Source organism: Benincasa hispida, unplaced genomic scaffold (assembly GCF_009727055.1).
Source record: "Benincasa hispida cultivar B227 unplaced genomic scaffold, ASM972705v1 Contig285, whole genome shotgun sequence".
Taxonomy (NCBI): Eukaryota; Viridiplantae; Streptophyta; class Magnoliopsida; order Cucurbitales; family Cucurbitaceae; genus Benincasa; species Benincasa hispida.
This window is the reverse complement of record NW_024064780.1, coordinates 282,664-303,278: the sequence shown is the minus strand read 5'-3', so window position 1 is coordinate 303,278 and position 20,615 is coordinate 282,664. Positions and strand designations below refer to the sequence as shown.

Genomic DNA, 20,615 nt, shown 5'->3' with positions numbered 1-20,615 from the left:
AAGCTGTACAATTTCAGAACTCCTTGCGAATACGTCGCTCTTTTCATCTATGATCGATTGCCGCATGCGGTGTAATTACTTTGATCTTTTTATCGATTGTCGCATGCGGTGCAAATGCGTTGATCTTTTGCGTCCATGATCGATCGTCACATGCGTTGCAATTTCGTTGTTCTTTTTTGTTCTTGATTGCTCGCCGCATGCAGTGTGAATGCGTTGTTCATTTTTGTCCTCAAGCGATTGTCGCATGCGGTGACTTGTTTCCTGCAAAATAAAGACTTGGACATTCTATTTTGCCATCACAATGGGGTTAGCGAGTGTGCTTACGACACTTCACAACTTTTGCGTTTCTAAGCCAATTTCTATACGGTCGACGCAACTTTTTCCTTCTTTTTGTCGCATAATCTAAATAAAACGACATAAATAACTTGTATTTCTACAAGTTATCAGCCTCCATCGTGTAGCGCCATCGTCCTATCGTTTAGTACAACAAAGGTAAATTATAAGGTAAACGATACTACTATCGCTTAGTCTCCATGGTTCCATCGCTTAGTACGACAAGGTAGACAATAAGATAAGTGATACACTATCGCTTAGTATCCAAGGCTCCATCGCTTAGTAAGACAAGGTAGACGATAAGGTAAGCGATATCACTATCGCTTAGTTTCCGAGGATTCATCGCTTAGTACGATAAGGTAGACGATAAGGTAAGTTATACCACTATCGCTTAGTATCCAAGGCTCCATCACTTAGTACGATAAGGTAAACGATAAGGTTGTCTCACATCGTTTAACCGCGTGACTCGATCGTACACAACGAAGAGGTAAATGATACCATTTCCATCTCTTTATATTTTCTAACTGGAAACTACTGAAGGGTTAGTGAAATTCGAAAAATTAAAAAAAAAAAAAAAAAAAAAAAAAAAAAAAAAAAAGAAAAATAAAAAAAAAAAAAAAAAAAAAAAAAAAAAAAAAAAAAAAAAAAAAAAAAAGAGGTAATTTCTATTTACTTAATAATTCTTGACATTTGCAACCTGACAAGAAACATAAATTAAGCTTGACATTTTTAAAATGTCAAGTAGTGTGTCAACGTGAAGAAAATTCGAAAAACTGCACAACCTCCGCATTTTTTACAAAGTTCTTGACGTTTTTCTTTAAAATCATCTATTACTTCATGTTTTTTCATAAAAAGGTAAAAAATTTAAAATTGCAAACGTAAAGAAATATAGTTTTTCTTGTAGTGGTATTGACTATCTCATGTGTTCCTTAATTTATGCTATCTAAAAGTTTAGTCTCCTGTTGAGATTCATTTTATTGCACATCCAAAAAAAAAAAAATACTATTACCCATGTGATACTTATAATTTATTAGCTTTGGAGAGTTCATAATTAAATTTGTTTATTGTATAATCCTTTTTGTAATTATTTTTTTAGTGGATGAAATGATGCTTTCCATATGGAAGAAGATGACAACTCACTTTGCCCTTGAATTCTTACTTACTATTTTAATATTCATTACTTATGCAGAATTTTGTATTTTATCTACTTTGTAGAAACTGATTTGTGACTCTTCATTATATTAAACACTAATTAAATGATAAAATTTCAATAGTGAGATGAGATATGATATTTTAAATTGATGAATATTAGTGAAATGACTTAGTGCACCATTAGAAAGTATAAAAATTCGCTAAATCGCTAAAATAGCTATTATGACAATTGGTAATATATAATTAACAAGAAAAGACTATAAAAACTTTTAATAACGTGAAGAAAAAGCTACAAAATTCTTATAATAATGCATGCAAAAGGCTTACAGATCCTTATAATTGCATAAAAAATGCTATTACAAAGCTATAATGGCTTCTTTTATTAGCTATATAAATTTATTATAGCTTTAATAAGTAATGCTATAATATATTTCAATAGCAATATAAACGTGCTATATTTTTAAGGTTTTTAATAATATTCGACATAGCTAACAAAAAAAGCTGTCAAAAGTTCTAGACTTTTAATAATATAGGCTGTTAGGACCTGTGAAAAAGGCTATAAAATGTCTATTATATCTTTTTTTCGTCAGTTATCATATCCATTATTTCTTGTAATGAGTTTGAACTCTAATTTTTTAGGTTTATGTTTAATAAGTCATTGAACTTTAAAAAATAGCTAACAGATTTCTAAACTTTCAATTTTGTGAATTTTTTATATGTCTTCCGCTTTAAAAAATGTCTCATGAGTAAAGAATTTATTAGACATATGTAAAATTGAAGGCTATATATGAGACCTTTTAGACCAATAAACTCTCACTCGTGAGACTTTTCGAATTTTGAATTTTAAATTTCAAAACTTATTAAAATTTAAACATGAAACTTAGGAATTGAATACAAACGAAGACAAAAGGAAAACACAATAACGAGTGAGATTTGGTTAGTTGCAAGGTTTAAAATGTCAATGCCAATGTCAATGATAATATCGAGATATTAATTTTATGAAAATGTTGATGGAAATACCGATAAAAGGTTGATGTCAATAAATATTTCTAAAAAATTGTAAAAACAAAAAAAATATTTAAATTATTAAATAAATATTCTATGATTTTTTAAACAAGTTAAAACTATTATTATTAATATTATATTCAACTACAATGTCAAAATATCATGTCGTCGCTTTTTTTCACGTTTCATAAAATTTTTTATGATATGGTGGAAATATTAGTTCACCAATCATGTCGAACTCATAGAAATATAAAAATAATGATGAAAAATGTTGACACGTGTAAATGAATTTTTTTTAGTATAATTGAGACTAGAGAAATTCGAATCACAGATTTCATGGTTACTAACAATACACTTGAATGGCAATTAAATTATGTTCGGTTTAACATGTAAATTAACTATAAATTAGTTGTTGCTAGTGGTTACCAAAATTAAGAAAATGATAGTTTGATGATTATGCCATTATTGTTCACGGGAAAAAGAAAGGAAAGAGAGGGTTTGTCTGCAAAAGGACAGAGGTTATAGGCCAAGAGATATAAAGGAGAAGAAAGATATTATTAGGGTTCGGAAATTGAGGAAAACTTCATAGCATTGGATGAACCCATAACACAACACAACACTCTTCTTAACTTTTGAAAACTACAGCTGAGCTTGTCACCTCCATGCATACGTCCTTTTCTCTCTCCTCTACACATTGGGAATGTCAAAATCATACATACGTACGTACATACATACATATGTGTTTCTTTGTTCTTACATAGTAGCAGAGCAAGTGATTTTGTAAAATGAGTGAGCGTGAGAAGAAAAAAGGGTTTTTTCTTTCGACCTTGTTGTTTATCTTTTGAATTCTTTCTCTCGTTTTCTTTTATCTTCTTGATGTCGTCATTCAAAGAGGGAAGAAAAAAAAACATAGATCTGGAATGAGGGTTATTTAGTTAACTTGTCAATCCAATCAAATCAGTCAATCAAAAACTCAACCAATTGGAATCACAAAAACAAAAGAGAGGAAAATTGAAAAAAAAAAAAAAAAAAGGAAAAAAAAGGGCACAAATTGTTAAATATGTCATCTTCTTCCTTTCCCACCACTTTCTCTCAACTTCCTCCTCCTTCTCCTTCCGACGAGATTTGCTATGTCCATTGTAACATTTGCGACACCATTTTGGCGGTAAATATGTCGTAACTTTTTTTATATTCTTAGGGTTTCTTGTTCCTTTGTTAATTCTTAATTTGTGTTTATTAGGTAAGTGTTCCTTCTACTAGTTTGTTCAAAAGGGTCACCGTTCGTTGTGGCTACTGCGCCAATCTTCTACCAGTGAACATGTGTGGTGGGATGTTTCTCCCTTCTTCAAATCAGTTTCATGGATTTGCTCACTCAACTGCTTTCTTCTCTCCCAATACTCACAATTTCCTGGTAATTATTATCTCATACCCTGTTTGATAATGTTTTTATTTATCGTTTCTAAATTTTAAACATTATACTTATCTTTCTAACTTCGTTTCCCAACCGCACCCTTAAAAATCCATTTTTGTTTTAGAAATTCAGAACAACTTTCAAAAACAAACATGGAAACGAAAAACAAAATCGTATCGAACTAAGCCAAAAGTTTATATCCGTATTGCTAACCCTAAAAGGATAGGTGTTGTGTCATAGAACTCAAATTTTAATTTTTGGTTTTGTTGTTTTCAGGAGGAGATCTCAAATCCAAATCCAAACTTTCTTATGAACCAAACAGAAGGAATTGATTTAACCATGGCCACTCGTGTAGCTAATGATGTTCCAAGGCAGCCCCCAAGCATAAATAGACGTGAGATATTTTAATTCATCCATAATTTTTTAAAAAGTTTTTTTTGTTATATATAATTTTTGTTCTGTTTTTTTTTTTTTTTTTTTGATTTTTTCATATAAAATTGGTGTAAGTTGTTTTCTTCCTTTTTTTTTTCCTTCACATATTTTATAAATTAGAGGAACTTCTTATGATCAACAAACCCCTTTAAAGGATCCCATATTGATGTCCAAAACAAACTATTCTCTCTCCTTATTCCTTTATGTTATAGAGAAAATGAAAGTGAGGAAAGAAAAAGAACAATCCTTTCTCTTACAAAAAGAAAAGAACAGAAGAAAATATGCCTTGGATAAAGCTACTTTGGGTTGGAGAGTTCACTTTCAATGATTTTTCCTCCATGTTGTTCAACTCGCTTCTGGTGTCGGAATGTGATGGAGTTGATAAGGAAGTGTGTCAATTTGGTTGAGATGTCTCGATGTACTTGTGGATCCTTCTACCTTTAGTATCTTGTTAAAAAAAAAATAAAGAATAACATGAAGGATATATTTTTCTTTTTTAAATATGGCTCATGGCTGTTCTCATTGGATAATGAGATGCATTGGTATTCTGTTGATTGAATTATTTATGAACACAGAGAAATTAAATACTTAGAAAGAAATAACTTTAATCACTAACTATAAAGCTGAAAGAAGAAAATGAATAATAGGTTTGAACTCTAAGATCTATCTCTTTTTTTTCTTTTTCTTTTTCTTTTTTTTTTGTTTTTTGTTTTTATTTTTTGTTTTGTTTTTGTTTTTGTTTTTTTTTTTTTTTTTTTTTTTGTGAGTCACGTTAACTTGCTACTAGAGATGAAAGGAGAAAATGAATAATAGTATATAAATTTAAGCTTTTTCAATATATTTCCATTTTTGATAAATTATAGGCTCCATTGTAATTTTTTAAAAAAAAAAAAAAACCCTTTAATATTGCATTTTGTTTCTAAAAAAAATACCTTGTTGTGTTAAAAGTTGGAATATTATGTGTTTGATCTTTCACAAATGTTTAACGAGTGTGACAATATCTTGGAAACATGTTGCCCTAAATTTGCTAGAGTAATTTTATTTTTTTTGTTTGTGTGTGTGTGAATAGCTGTTTTTTTTTTTTTTTAAGAGAAAACAATATAATTTTGATTAAATAGATTTTGAGTACATAGGAATATTAGTTTAATTTCTTGATAGATAATTGAGAACAAAATTAAGTTAAGATATATATTGCTAAAACATAAAACCAAAAATGTAGTGGTGAAATTTTCTTGCCATATTATTTGGTTGATTCCAGGCTTTTCATTAACTATTCTCTTGGTTCTATGTGGTTTAATCTGCAGCCCTAGTTGCCTTTTCTTCTGTTTAGGCTGGCAGCTATGAAACTTTACAAAGTACATAACAAAAAACAAAAAACTGAATCAATTTTTGTAGACTGAAAATGCATGCATGGGCTGATTAGCAAAAGAATTTTTAGGGTTTAGTTCCAAAAACTTATTTGAAAATAAACCTTTATTAATTTGGTTTTTGAGTTTTGGAGTTATATTTTGTAATCATTTGAACTTTGATTTGGTTTTTGACAATTGTACTTGTTTCCTCTTTCTTAAATAAAAAAAATTAAATTTTTTAGTCAACTTTCAACAACAAAAGTAAATTTTTAAAAACTATATATATATATATAAATATACTAAACTTAGTTTTTTAAAATTAAGCTTACAAGCACTCCTTCCGTCTCTAAATTTTTTATATTATATTTACTTTTACCACTGTTTTTAAGGATCAAATCAAGTTTTAAAAACCTAAAAAAATAGTTTTAAAAACTTATCTTTATTTTTAAATTTTAACTAAAAAATTCAACTATTTTACATAAGAAAAATACAAACCATGTTAGAGATTGAGGAAAATAGGTTTAATTTTAAAAAAGGTAATGATTAGATGCAGCCAATTGCATGAATCCTTATTTCCTTTGATAGTTAAAAAACTAATATAATTATTTTTTTTAATAAAAAAAATTGGTACATGATAGATCTTTATTGGAGCATCGTCCAGACTGCACAAAAATGGGTGTAGTCTGTATCCTAGATTGTACCCAAATTTTTCTTTTAGAAAATAATAAATAAAAAATCTGGTTAATTATCAAACGCATCCGAACTTATTAATCAGCTTTCAAGTGGTTAAAGACTTAAAGAAATTAAAAAAAAAAAAAAACAAAACAAAAAAAAACAAAACCTCAAAAAGGGTGTTTATAGAAACATGGTTTTAGTGGAAAAAAAAAAGTTTAATTAATAATGCATTGATGTGGTTAATTTGGTGAGCTTAGAATGTAATATAATGTGTTATTTATATGACAATACAGCTCCAGAAAAGAGACAAAGGGTACCCTCTGCTTACAACCGATTCATCAAGTGAGTACTCATTTTTCTTCTCTAATTTTTTTTCCTTTCTTCTCCTTTGATAATTAAAACTAAATATTCATCAATAAGGATATTTTACGAATTGTAATACCATATTAAATAAACATGTAGTTCTATTGAGAATCCCACGTTAGAAAAACCAACCTCACACTTTTTATAAAATAAATGAGTTATCCTCTTATGGACGATTAGTTTTGAGATACAACCGTATACTATCAAATATGGTATCAGATCCTATAAAGTCCAAATGGGCATTCGGTTCAATAAAAAAAAAATTAAGATCCGATCAACCTCATCTTGAGGAGATACCTTAAAAACTAAGGTAGGTTCATACTCCTTATAAGCTCATTTAATAACGTTCCTGTTTTTGTTTCTCATTTTTCAAGAACCGAACTTGTTTGATATTGTTCCTTTTTCTATAGTATCTCTTTTGTTTCTATTGGATTTCTTTCTGTCTCTTTGACACTTAGGAAACATAACTCGTTTATCTTTTAAAGATTTTGTGTCGTCTCTTTCATATTTTCAATAAAAAAATCGATAAAAAATGGTGAAACCAAAAGATGCATCATCTTGTCTCACACTCCTTATAAGATAAACGAGCTACTCCTCTTATGATCAATTAAATTAAATAAGTTATATAGTAACTCATTTATCATTTAAAGATTTGGTGTCGGTCTGTTTTCATATTTTGAATGTGGGGTTTATACAAATGCAGGGAGGAGATCCAACGCATTAAAGCTGCCAATCCAGACATCTCTCACAGAGAAGCCTTCAGTGCTGCTGCTAAGAATGTATGTATCCATATATATTCATTCCATTCTAATTTCCTTTATCTATTCAGGCAAGCTTGGTTAAATTATAAGTTAATTTGGTGGTTGAACTTGGGTGAGTTGTGTGTGATTTGATTTCTATATTTTAACAGAGATTAGACTATAGGTTTGTTTTTGGAAACTTTCGTTTGATAACCAATTTAGTTTAGACTTCGTTTGGTAACCAGTTGTTTGTTTTTTTAAAAAAAATTAAGTCTATTTTTTTCCCTTTTTTTTTTTTTTACCATGATTTGCATCTTAAATACAATTGTTGAATTCTTAGCCATTTTAAAAACTAAAACAAAATTTTAAAAGCTACCATTTTTAGTTTTTATCTTTTGACTTGGTTTTTTAAACTATTGATAAAGGTAGATAACAAATGAAGAAATTTGGAGACGGAAGTAGTGTCTATAAGCTTAATTTTTAAAAAAAAAAAAAACAAAAACAAAAAGCAAAAAACAAAATGGTTATCAAACGGGACCTTAATTTTTAGTTTTTTATTAAAAAAATAATTTTAACTTGTAAAAACTATTTTAATGTTGGCTTGTTTGTTTTGTTGTTCTTCTTTTCTAGAAATGTTTTTAAAAATTCAAGCCAAATTTTAGAATCTAAGAAAAAGAGTTTGTAAGACTCTGTCTGATGACTATTTAGTTCTTGGTGTTTGACATTTTAGGTTTTGAAAATCGTATTTGTTTTGCCATATTTTCGTTAGTTGCAATAGTTTTATATACATTTGAATTGTTGGCCAAATTCTAAATTTCATTGTTTTGTTTTTTAAGTTTAAAAAATTTGATTTAGATTTTGAAAACAAAGGTCTCTAAAATATAAATTACAAAATAAATAAAATTAATAATTAAAAGTAGTGTTTTATAATTTAATTTTCAAAAAGTGAATAACAAACAACTAATAGCTATCAAACAAGGTTAAAGGATTTTTTTTTTTTACAAAAAATAAAAATAAAAATAAAATAAAACAACTTCGGTTAAGAATTTACGTATGTTTGCAAAAATAATGTTAAAACATATAGAAATTGAGAAGTAGACGTAATTTTTAAATACACAACAAAGAAGATCTGGTTATCGAATAGGATCTAAATTCTTAAAAGCAAACTATATTTAGTCTCTAATTATACTTCAAAAGTTATTTTAAAAGGTTTATAAATTTTTAGTTTTATCTCTAATTAGGCTCTCTTTTTTTTTTTTATCAATAAGTTTAATTTGTAGCATCAAATGCATCTCTACCACATAATATCTTTAATGACATGTTTGGGAATGATTTTGAAAAGGTTAAAAATCATTTTTTTCATATTCAAAATAACTCTGAAACACGTATCTAATCACTTAAAATTAATCTAACATTTAATTTCACATTTTATAAATGTAATTCTTATGTCATGAAATTAGTTTTGAATAATTAAAAATATATTTATAAGCAATTTTTAGAAATGACAAATATGACTTTATTTATTTGGAATCACTTGGTAACATATCTCATGAAAAATTAAATTGGAGTCATCAAAACTAAAAATTGAAAGATCAAATAGATATAATAGCATCTCTAAGAGCTCAAATCTATACCTACCTAATCTAGTGTAGGAAATATTTAAAAACAAAAGGTTCAAATTTTAAAATACTTACAAACTTGGCCATTATACTAGTTAACATTGTGATGTTTTCGAATATAATAAAATGAACTAATTTATTTACATATATAGCAAAATATAATTGTCTATCGATGGTAGATTGTTGATAACATCGGTAGACGTTTATTATTGTCTATTGCTGACGCTGAAAAATGTTTATCAGTGTCTATCAATGTCTATATTTTGCTATATTTCAAATATTTTCGATAGTTTTTCCATTTAAAATAATTACCCTTTAATATTCTTATCCATTTTTCAATAACTAATTGACAAGCACTAAAATCTTATTTTATTTAGGCCAAGTTTGATAACTATATAGTTTCTAATTCTTTTGGCTTTTGAAAATTATGTTTGTCTTCTCTCAATTTCTTACTCGTAGTTTAAAATCTCCTATATAAACATTTGAATTCTTAACCATTTTTCGGGAAAAAAAACAAGTTTTTTGAAGTGTCTTTTTTAGTTTTTAGAATCTGGTTTTTATCATGAAAACATTTATAACATGTAAACAACAAAACGTTGACACTAATTGATGGAAGTGGCGTTTATAGGTTTAATCTTTTAAAAACAACAAATCGTGGATACCAAACCGGGCACTAATAATAAAACATAGTTGGATAACTTGGATTGGGTTTTTCTTTTTTTTTTTTTTTGAAACAAACAAAAGAGCTTCATTGATAAAAAGGTATTCACAAAGGAAAAGAGAAAACAATGTAGAAAGGATAACTTGGATAGCTTCATTGATAACTTGGATTGATTTGATAGCAAAATCAAAAGAAAAAAACATTGTACTTGTAAAAATGTTTCAAAATACAAAAAAAATGAAAATATATTTGGTAAAGATGGGTGATTTATCACAAATTATCTCAGTTAATTAAGAACTTGCTTGATCATGATTAGGGTTTTAATGAAGTTTTGGTTTCTGATATTATTGTTTTTTTGTTATATTTTTTTTATGCATATGGTGAAAAAGTGGGCCCACTTCCCTCACATTCATTTTGGTTCTTCTTCCTGAATATTACACAGCCAAAAAGACAAAAATGGTTGAGCAAGGTCAAACACAAACTTCTCTCTTTTTAATTCTTTCCTATTTCTGATCTGTTCGGTTTTTGTTTACGTTTAATATTCATTAATTTTATGCTTTCATATGAAGGTATGTTTGATAATAAATGTTTTTTTTTTTTTGGGTTTATTTTTTGTTTTTGTAGAGGAAAGTTATATTTGTTTCTTGCTATTGTATGGTAAGTTTTTCACTTCTTAAAATCATATTTGAATTCTAAACCATATTTGCCATAAACAAAATCATAATTTTAAAACTATCATTTGAGTTTGGTCCCGTTTGGTAATCATATTTGGTTTTTAATTTTTTTTTTGAAAATTAAGCTTATAAATAGGTCTATCATTCAACTTATAAATTTATTTCTTTGTTATCTACTTTCTACTTTTTTTTTTTTCAAAAATCCGATCCAAGTTTTGAAACCTAAAAAATGAAATAAAGTAACCTATTAAAAAAAATATTTTGAAACTTAAAAAAAGTAGTTTTTTGTTTTTGAAATTTGACTCAAAATTCAACTTTTTTTATTTAAGAAAGTTGAAAATCATTGTAAGAAAGTGAGAGAAAATAAACACAATTTTCAAAAATGAAAAATGAAAAACCAAATTACCAAATGGGCTCTTTGTTTTTTATTTTTATTTTTGAAAATTATGTTTGTTTTCTTAAGGAATGAATTCTTATCCAAAAACTACATTTTAAAAACTTTTTTTTAAAAAAAAACATATACCAAAATTTAGAAACAAAAACCAAATAGATAGTGTAAGTAGTGTCTATAGGTATAATTTAAAAAAAAAAAATACGAAAACAAAAGAGTAACATAAATTAAGTGATTATCAAATTTGGCTTAGTTTTTAAAAATATTTTTTTTTAAAACATAAATAGATAATATATCAAACCAAACTCTAGGATTTGATTGATAATATTTTTCATTTATCTAAACAAACCTCCATTTATGAATGACATTAATGAAGCTCTACAATAACTTGGATTTTGTTACAAATGTATGAACAATATATTAAAGGAGACTAAATGTAAATCTTAGCCTAAGTTTTTGGTATCTTTGTAATATCACAGCTTCTTCACTAGATGATTATTCACTCCTTGAATTTATACTGAAAAGTGTACAAACAGCCAACTATATATATGATGATGGACACAATGATGCTGACAAAAATAATGAGACAAAAGAAACAAGCAAAGAAGAAAAATAAAGCACAATATGTTAACCTAATTCGGTATAACTTTACCTACATCTGGGGGGCACAGTGCCAAAATTAAAGAGAAGCTCAGTATAATTCAAAAGGTTTACAAGAGAAACTACTTAATTGATAGAACCACTATCATGTAATACAATAAACCTTATATAGGCAATTTGTTTAGACTCTCCCTAAACTTGTCGTCTCCTATCTCAAGATATTTTCTCAACTCAAGCTTTATTGATCTTGCACGTTTAGGCTCCCCCTAAACTCAACGCTTTTCTTCAAGGATTTACCCATGCATGATACCAAAATTGCAGACCTCTTAGTTTCTTCGCTTTCAACAATGGTTGTACACCCAAAAACAACAACACAACAATCAGTTCACGAGAAAGGCCTAAATGAGACATTCTCATACCTCCTTTTATAACGGTATCAACAAGGAAGTTACAGACAAGGAAACCAACATGACCGAAATCATTCCAAAGCCAACCAACCGGACAATCCATCACGAAGTCAACCGAAAGAAATCCAATATTTCAACAAAGAAAAATTTACATGCCAAATAAAACAATAACAATCTCCCCCTTTGGTATAACAATTTTCTTTTATTGGCAATCATGAGATAACATAAACAAAACTAGAAACCAACGACCAAAACAACAACAACCAAATCACCCAGACAACCACCAACAACAAACCAACAACACTACCCATAAGAAACCAACACCACAACCACACTTCCCCTTGATTGCCAAAAGAAGAAAAATAAGTAGTGGATAGGAAGGACACTGAGAAGTAGACGAGGCATCATCAGAAGGTAACGACAAACTAAAAAACTGAACCAAATTATTCACAATCGTCCCTCGATCTATAAGAGAATGAATTATATCGCTCAAAGTTCAGGACTCAGAAGATAGCACCTGTAAGATACATTTTCCAAGATCAGAAGGAATCAATAGTCCACCTTCAGAAGCATAAAGATCCTTAGGCACGGGAATGTCATCAACTCTAGAAGACCAAGTGTTGTGCACAATGTCTGGCACATGTGATCCTTGAAAAAGTTTGTAGCTTAGATTGATACATTTAGCAGTAGGACCTGGAGCATTCACAGGAGTAAAAATGGTTGGGCACTGAGAGAGCATGATACCACACAGAAGACGGGGAAAGCAAATAGGTAGTTTGATAGCAAAGATTTCAACATGTCACAACAGCTGATTGTAGAAAAAAGCCAAAATTGAATCAAGAACTAGTGCCAATTTAGTATAACAGACTGGTAAGCGACGGAGACACTCCAGAACCATGTGTAGAAGGACACCAATTAGCAATACCAATCTTATGAAGTATTGCATATTTGACGCTCAAAGTGGCTGCAGACAATTGACCAAGTAAAGACCAAGAAGAATAAGTGCCCCCAGTTAGCTCAGTCACTAAAGATTCCGTGGAAGGATATGGAGTACCAAGAGCTGGGGTATCATCACGGTTAAGAAATGCATTAATAACTTCTGGTGAAATGGTAAAATAAACACCTCTAACATGGACTTTTTTGTATTTACTACTACTTGGATCATCAAATGAATTAGGAAGATTGAAAAAGAACTCACAGATAAGTTAAGGATAAAAAGGTCCAAGCTGAGAAATTGTCTCCAATAAACCAGCTTGGTTTAAGAGCTTTATGATAGCCAAACAGGATTGTGTCTTATCCAAAACATTATGTTCTTCTGCAATTCTTCGATGAATGACATACTTCCATTTTTTAACATTTTCTTCACAGTGAAAAGAAACACCATCAATGGGAACAGATGGAACATTTCAAGGAACTTTCTTCTGCCAGTTCTGGTATTTACTTTTTTTGTTGCCATTGTAGCATCAACTGCATCAAGAGATGAATGAGAATGAACCCTGGAAACCAAATCAAATGAATTCTCAGAGGAATGAGGTAAACTGAGCGCGTTCTAGAAGAAGGATAGGGAATCTGAGACATTTAGATCATCTTTTTCATTCTACACTTTCTTAGTTCCACAAGCACAACATGGTCATCAGAAGAGTCTGATGCAATGTCATTGTCAATCAAAGGTTTACCAACATTGGTATTAGGGTTTTGGGGGACAGGTGCTTCAACAATAGAAGAATCATCAATGATAAGGTTTAAGGAAATCATATTCTGTTCAACATTCTCATCAATAGTAACCTGTGCATGCATTTGAGAGGCTGGAGGAGGCTCAGAGATCAACAACCAGAAGATTCAATAGCAGAGGAACCCTCAACATTATTCAGAACTACATTTTCTTCAACTTTATCAAACATATTAGTATTCGTCGAGTCATTCATGCAAAATTTAGTAGCAACAGAAGAAGGCATACTAGGAAAGACAGTAGTATTATGATGTTCAGACAATACATGTAGAGGAGAGAAGAAAGAGTCACTTCTAGGTAAAATAAAAGAAAGCAAGTTCTCATCACCACCAACATAAGGCACAATAGCAAGAGGACCAATTTCAACAGAGTTTATAGAATCGGATGAATGCACAAGATTTTCAGTGTCTATGGCAGATATAATACCTTGATCAGCATGCACAACCTCAGAAGTGGCCGAACTCGAATAATGCCATTTGGAAGTGGAAGCAACTGTTTTAGCATTGCGATGAGGCTTTAATGATTTTCGAAGGTTTACCATAGACTGACGCGTATTTCGTGTTCAACTTCTTGTATCTACCATACTGAAAACACAGATAAACAGACTACTCAACACCGGACAACTTCTTCCTGAATACAACAAGCGAAACCCAAAATCATGGATACGGGAGCATATCGCTTACCTCTCAAACTTTCAACTTGCATGGACTCCATCAAGTCAATGTGTAGTAACTCCAAAATTCTTCTAGTACTACACTGTGTCACTTTCTTATGAGAGGTTTTAACCTGTTTACAAGATTGACATTCACCACAGAATGAATCAGTTTTTGCGCTCAGAGATGATAATCTAAGATTGGCTTCCACGTTGATTTCTTTCCTTATTGATCGTAGACTTATGTGACCAAGTCTCTTGTGCCACACTTTAGCCTCACTCATTTTAGAAGAGTTGACTTATGCTTTTATCATCTTTTACTAAACACTTATCTTTAGAGAAACTTACTTAATATCCCTGGTCACATAACTGACTTATGCTAATTAGATTAGCAGTTAAGCATTTAATAAGCATGACATCAGGAAAAGCAGAAAGACCAGATCTCAACAAATCTTCTTTACCCAACACTTTTCCTTTAGCTCCATTACCAAAGGTTACATGTCCAGAGCCACATGCCTTTAGATCATACAAAAAAGATTTTTCACCTATCATGTGCCTCAAGCATCCACTATCAAAGTACCAATCTTCTTGGTTTGATATGTGTGACAAGGTAAAGGCCACATTACAGGATATCCTCTCTTGAGATTTTTTATCTTTGAAACGCCACACAAATCTTCTAGATGTAACTCTTTTATTCTCATTACTCAAGGTCCCTGGACTCAGGGAAGAGTGTCTTAAAGTTTTATATTCCTTTCTGCCAAGACGATAAAAACAGAAGGGACGTATATGACCCAGTTTCCCACAGTAATGACACACCAATTTCTTCCGAGGATTACTAATTTTAGCATAAGTCACACATATGGTATCATCTGGATTTAGCTCAGACATATGAGGATTTTGAGCAAGGACAAAGACAATCTTAGATGACAATGTAGTTCTATAACCAGACTTCCCATGACTACTGAACCCAACTCCTTTTTTACCTGTAGCTTGCTTCTCTATATTGAGAATCTTGTTTAGATCATCTGTACCCAAATTTAACATGCGAGCAGATTTAGACATTAAATCCAGATGTTTTTTAGAAAATTTCAGTTGCTTCTTTAATACTAATATAGTGCTTAAAAGATGATGATTGTCTTCTAATAACTTTTGAATATGATCTTTTTGTTCTTCCAGTGCAAGTAGATCTTCTCCCCATTTTTCATACACTTCTTCAATGGTAAGATTTCTCAATCGAGGAACATTCTGACTCAATCCACAACAAATTTTGTCTGCTTCTTCAATATCACTACTCACCATCGTCGATTCATCAATTGCACAACTAATCAGGGCGTGAATCTCATCCTCTAACTCATTACTAGTATCTGAATCATCTTCTGACAAGGTTGCTGAGTGTCCTTTATTCTATCTTCTTAAATAGTTACAACATTCAACTTAGAAGTGGCCAAAACCTACACATTCCCTGCATTTGAAGTTTCAATCCCTGCCATTTTGATTACCATTCAAACCCCGTTTACTGTATTTCTTCGCTCCAAAAGGTTTAAAACTCTTATGCATATTATGATTAATGTTGTCAGTGTTGTATCTAACATGAGGTGTGTTGTACTAACCAGGACGCTTATTCAGTCTCTTTAATACTTTGCTGAATTTTTCTGTCAACAAAGCAAGCGAGTCAGCAAGGTTCTCTTCACCCTCTTTCCCTTTGTTTCAAATGACGTCTTCCTTCACATGTGATTGCAATGTTAACCCTTTACCTTTCTTGTTCGTTTGCTCATCAAATATCAATTCAAAATTACGAAGAGACCCAAACAATTCATCAACTTTCATAGCGGCTATATCATGTGCTTCTTCAATGGTAGTCATTTTCATGTCAAAACGTTTTGGCAAAGAGAATCTTTCTAACTAACTTTTCTTCTGACATTTTCTCACCAAGGGCAAAAAATTCATTCACAATGTGTAGACTACATATATTAAAATCAGCTATTGTTTCATCCTCCATTTTTAGAGATTCAAACTTTGAAGTTAGAATCTACAGTCATGACATTTTCACATTGGATGTACCTTCACGAGCAACTTCCAAAATTTCCCAAGCTTCATTAGCTAAAATGCATGTATTGATAAGGCAAAAGATATTTTTATCAACCCTATTGAAAATTGCATTTAGAGCGCGAGAATTTCCTAAGGAAGCCTCATCCTCTGCTTCAGTCCAGTGCTTCTCAGGTTTGTAGGAAACTTTACCGTCCTCATTAGTGATTATTGAATGATTCCACCCGTTTACAACAGTTGTCCAGGTCTTACTGTCAATTGATTTTAGAAAAGGAGTCATTCTGACTTGTCAATATGAGTAATTTGTCCCATCAAGGACTGGAGGTCTAGTAGTAGATCCACTTTCTCTTATTGGTTCTATTGCAAACAATTAACGAAAATATAACAACTAAACCCCCTCTGATATCAAATGAAAAACGTACAATCAGCCAACTGTATATATGATGATTGACACAATGATGCTAACAAAAGTAATCAGATAAAAGAAACAAGTAGAGAAGAAAAATAACACACAATATGTTAACCCAGTTCAGTATAACTTTACCTACATCTGGGGGGGCACAGTGCCCAAATTAAAGAAAAGCTCAGTATAATTCAGAAGGTTTACAAGAGAAACTACTTAACAGATAGAACCCCTAATCATGTAATACAACAAATCTTATATAGGCAATTTGTTTAGACCCTCCTAAACTTGTCATCACCTATCTCAAGATCTTTTCTCAACTTAGGCTTTATTGATCTTGTACATTTAAGCTCTCCCTAAACTCAATATTTCTCTTCAAGGATTTACCCAGCATGATAACAAAAGTGTAGACCTCTTCGTTTCTTCACTTTCAGCAATGGTCGCACACCCAAAAACAACAACACAACAATCAGTTCATGAAAAAGACCTAAATGAGACATTCAAATACTTCCTTTTATAACAGTATCAACAAGGAAGTTACAGACAAGGAAACCAGCAAGACCGGAATCATTCCAAAAACAACCAACCGGATAGTCCATCACGAAGTCAATCAGAAGAGATCGAATATTTCAACAAAGGAAAATTTACATGCCAAATAAAAACAATAACATATACTAATATTCATATTGTCATTAGCATACACAAAAGTACTAAAAGTAGTTATATATTATTTTTTCTCATTGTATAAACTTAAGGTCTCGTTTGATAACTATTTAGTAAGTGTATAGATAACAAAACAAATAAATCAATGGATAGAAGTAGTATTATAAGTTTGATTATTGTTAAAAATAAAAAATCAAGTGATTATCCAAAGAGGTTTCATTTTTTATTTTTTTTAATTTTTGCTCTAAATTTGATTTGTTGTTTTTGGGTTTGTGTAGGAAGAAGAAGATGCTATGCTGAGAAGTGGTTGATTTTTCAGTTCAACTAACATGGGATATATTTAATTAAGAAGGTTTAATCTTGTCTTTTTGGCAACAAGAAGAGAGAAATTTTCGGATTCAAATGGCTTCCTTTGAAAATTCTCTCTTATGATTTAAAGTTTCTAAGCTCTTTTGTATTATCAATTGTGTTGAAGCCTACTCTATGAAGTGATTTGAGGGGAAAAAACATTAAATTAGTTACTCTATTAACACATTATTGCAAGTTCTTATGCTTTAAAAGAGGCAAACAAAATTAGCTATTATTTGAGCCAGCTTGGGCTGTGTACTAACCGCCTTCTATTACTTTATTTAGCTACGTCAAAATTATTCATTAGATATTAAATTCCGGACAATTTATCACGACAGTAGAATTCATTTCTTCTAAATTGTCTATTATTAATAGCTCTTATATGAACTGCTGGACCAACTCATGTTGGTCAAATATTGTTGTTGATTATATTAAAATGTTGGTTGTTTATTAGAATTGAAGGGTCACAATATTCATTGGGTCACGATATTTCTTTTTTTTTTCGCCATGGGTGGACACTATCCGAGTATAATTTAATATGAATTAGTAATTCAAAAGTCAAATGGTTTGATTTTCCAATCCACAATTATTCAACTTATAAAAGTAGGTATAAAATACAATAACCCAGAAAGAATGTTTATATGGCTTACACTTTTTTGGTTTGTGAAATACTTAAATATTGAATAAGATGCACTTATTTTACGCGGTTCAGATAGTTGTTCAATAAAACATGGTAACGTGACAAAAAAAGTTTTGAAAAATGATTTATTATTATTATTATTATTATTGTGTAAAAACATGAGATTAGATGCAGTCTACCCATCATTGCTAGTTTTTTTCCATACACATAACAAACTTTTGGTTAGTCATTTTAAAATCATGTTTGGGAAACCTATCATATCTCTATACGTCTTTTTTATTATTATTATTATTATACATGTTTTAACCAATTAAGTTGTACTCAAATTTGTTGTATTTCCCATAGGATCATCACCTTAATTTGAATTTTCGCCCAATTACATTTAATGTAGTGACGGGTGATCCGATTTTTGTTCGTTCACGAAGATTTAGATAAAATCGAGCTTGAATGCAACTGAACAAGATTTGGCAAACGAATACAAAAGTCAAAGACTTTATTATTGAAAATGCCAAAAGAGGTTAATTATTAGTAGTCATTGAAGGTTTTATTACTATTCTTCCATTCTGTACACTCGTAAGTCAAAGGATTTATCACATGATAATTCACTATTGAGAGTATTAACCAAGAAATTAGGATAAATATAAAAAAAAAAAAAAAAAAAACAAATTGGTATTTCACTTTTGGTAAAAGAGATTCAATCATGTTCAAAAATTTTTAGAGTGCCATTATAGTGAAAAAAAAGTATATCAATAAGATCTTGAAATTGCAGGTACGAATATTTCCCTTTTAATTTTTTGAAAAAAAATGGGTATTTTTCAAAGCATATTATTATGTGGCTCTAGATATTTGGTTAATCATGAAGACCCAATTTGGAACTTGGTGTCATTTTTTTTTAGGTGGAGAAAGGCGACGAGGAAGATGAAAAAGGAAGGAGAGAGGAATTTTTAATTAAAAAATATTTAAAATAATAATAATAAATTCTATTAAGGTAGGGACCTAATAAACCTATTCTTTTAAACTCAATGACTAAATTAGTCAAATTGAAAGTTTGAGGACCAAATGCACCTATTCCTAAAAACTTAGGGACGAAAAAGATAGTTTTCCTTTTATTATTATTATTATTATTATTTGTTGGTGAAGAATTTGAACTTCTAACTTTAAAGTTGATGGCACAAATTTTATGTAGTTTGAACTATGTTCACTTTAGTCCAAATAATTCCATAACTGAATTTAAATATTGGAAGCTTAACTATTTTCTTTTTTTTTTTTTTTTTTTTTTTTTGAGACAATAGCCTTTTGGTCAGATATAATATAGTAGTTGAACTTCTACCAAAAAAAAAAACTCACCAAAATATGTTGAAAATTTGTTATTCATCGTCAGATCCGAAGATTATTTGTTGTGTCGTGGAAACCACTACCTTCAAGGAAATTCGGCACAATTGTGGTGCGAATCGTTCTTGTCGGTTGCTCTCCAAGATTAACAAAATTTCCCCTTCAGACATGCACTCGTCAGACGGAGGGTTGGAATTAGATGAGAGAAAAAAAAAAGTTTGCTTAGAATCGAATATCAAGGAAGCAAATGAAGGACATGTTATTTTCAGATCTAGAGAATTGTTTTTCAAGAGACTGTAGAAGATGAAGGAAGAACGTTTCTGAAAAAATAAATTCCAGATTTGGAAATAATGACTCAATTAAATCCTAATGTTTTTTATTTTAAAAACAATTAAGTTTCAAAGGTTAAGGGTTTAAAAAATACTAAAACAAAAAGAAATAGAACTATTCTTTTTTTTTTTTTTTTTTTTTTGCACAAGAGCAATTGCCATTGTAAGTGTAGGTCATTCCCAACAATCTTCCACGATGGACCTACAAGTACTAAGAAAATAAAAAGATAGTAGTGATTTTGAGCAATAGAATGATGGTAAAACTATAACAAATATCACAGTCAATAGCTTTAGAAAAAAATGTTATCATAGATTTTTCATAGTGTTTTCAAAATGTTATTGTAGCCCATGTTATTGAAAGTCCCCGACTTTCCATAGCGTTTTTTTAACGCTATAAAAAATGCTATAAAAAATTAACTTTTAATAGTACATATTTAATGTTATGAAAATGTTTCATAACATTGGCAAAAAAAAAAAAAAAAAAAACAATATAGAAGGTCTTTTATAGCATTTTTGATAATGTTAAAAAACACTATAAAAGACTTTCTATAACATTATTTATAACGGTAAAAAAACGCTATAAAAGACTTTCTATAGCGTTTTAGGCATGCTATTGTAGCTGATGTTATTGAAACTCTCCAACTTTCTATAGCATTTTTTA

General features: G+C 30.1%; 1 protein-coding gene across 5 annotated transcripts; it reads left to right on the top strand.

Annotated features, from left to right (window-relative positions):
* Positions 1 to 3,274: 3,274 nt before the first annotated feature.
* LOC120069210 (protein YABBY 4-like) lies at positions 3,275 to 17,949 on the top strand. Of its 5 annotated transcripts, XR_005479472.1 has the most exons (9): positions 3,551 to 3,655; positions 3,731 to 3,901; positions 4,178 to 4,295; positions 6,651 to 6,699; positions 7,424 to 7,499; positions 10,130 to 10,209; positions 10,365 to 10,397; positions 15,370 to 15,412; positions 17,584 to 17,949. XR_005479472.1 is itself a non-coding variant. In XM_039020907.1 (7 exons), the coding sequence occupies exons 1-6, from the start codon at positions 3,551 to 3,553 to the stop codon at positions 10,169 to 10,171; spliced, it is 561 nt and encodes a 186-aa protein (XP_038876835.1). In that variant the 3' UTR covers positions 10,172 to 10,209; positions 17,584 to 17,949. The 5 variants fall into 5 exon arrangements, 2 of the variants coding, with proteins under 2 accessions (XP_038876836.1, XP_038876835.1); XR_005479470.1 differs by lacking the exon at positions 10,365 to 10,397; XR_005479471.1 differs by lacking the exon at positions 15,370 to 15,412.
* Positions 17,950 to 20,615: the final 2,666 nt, after the last annotated feature.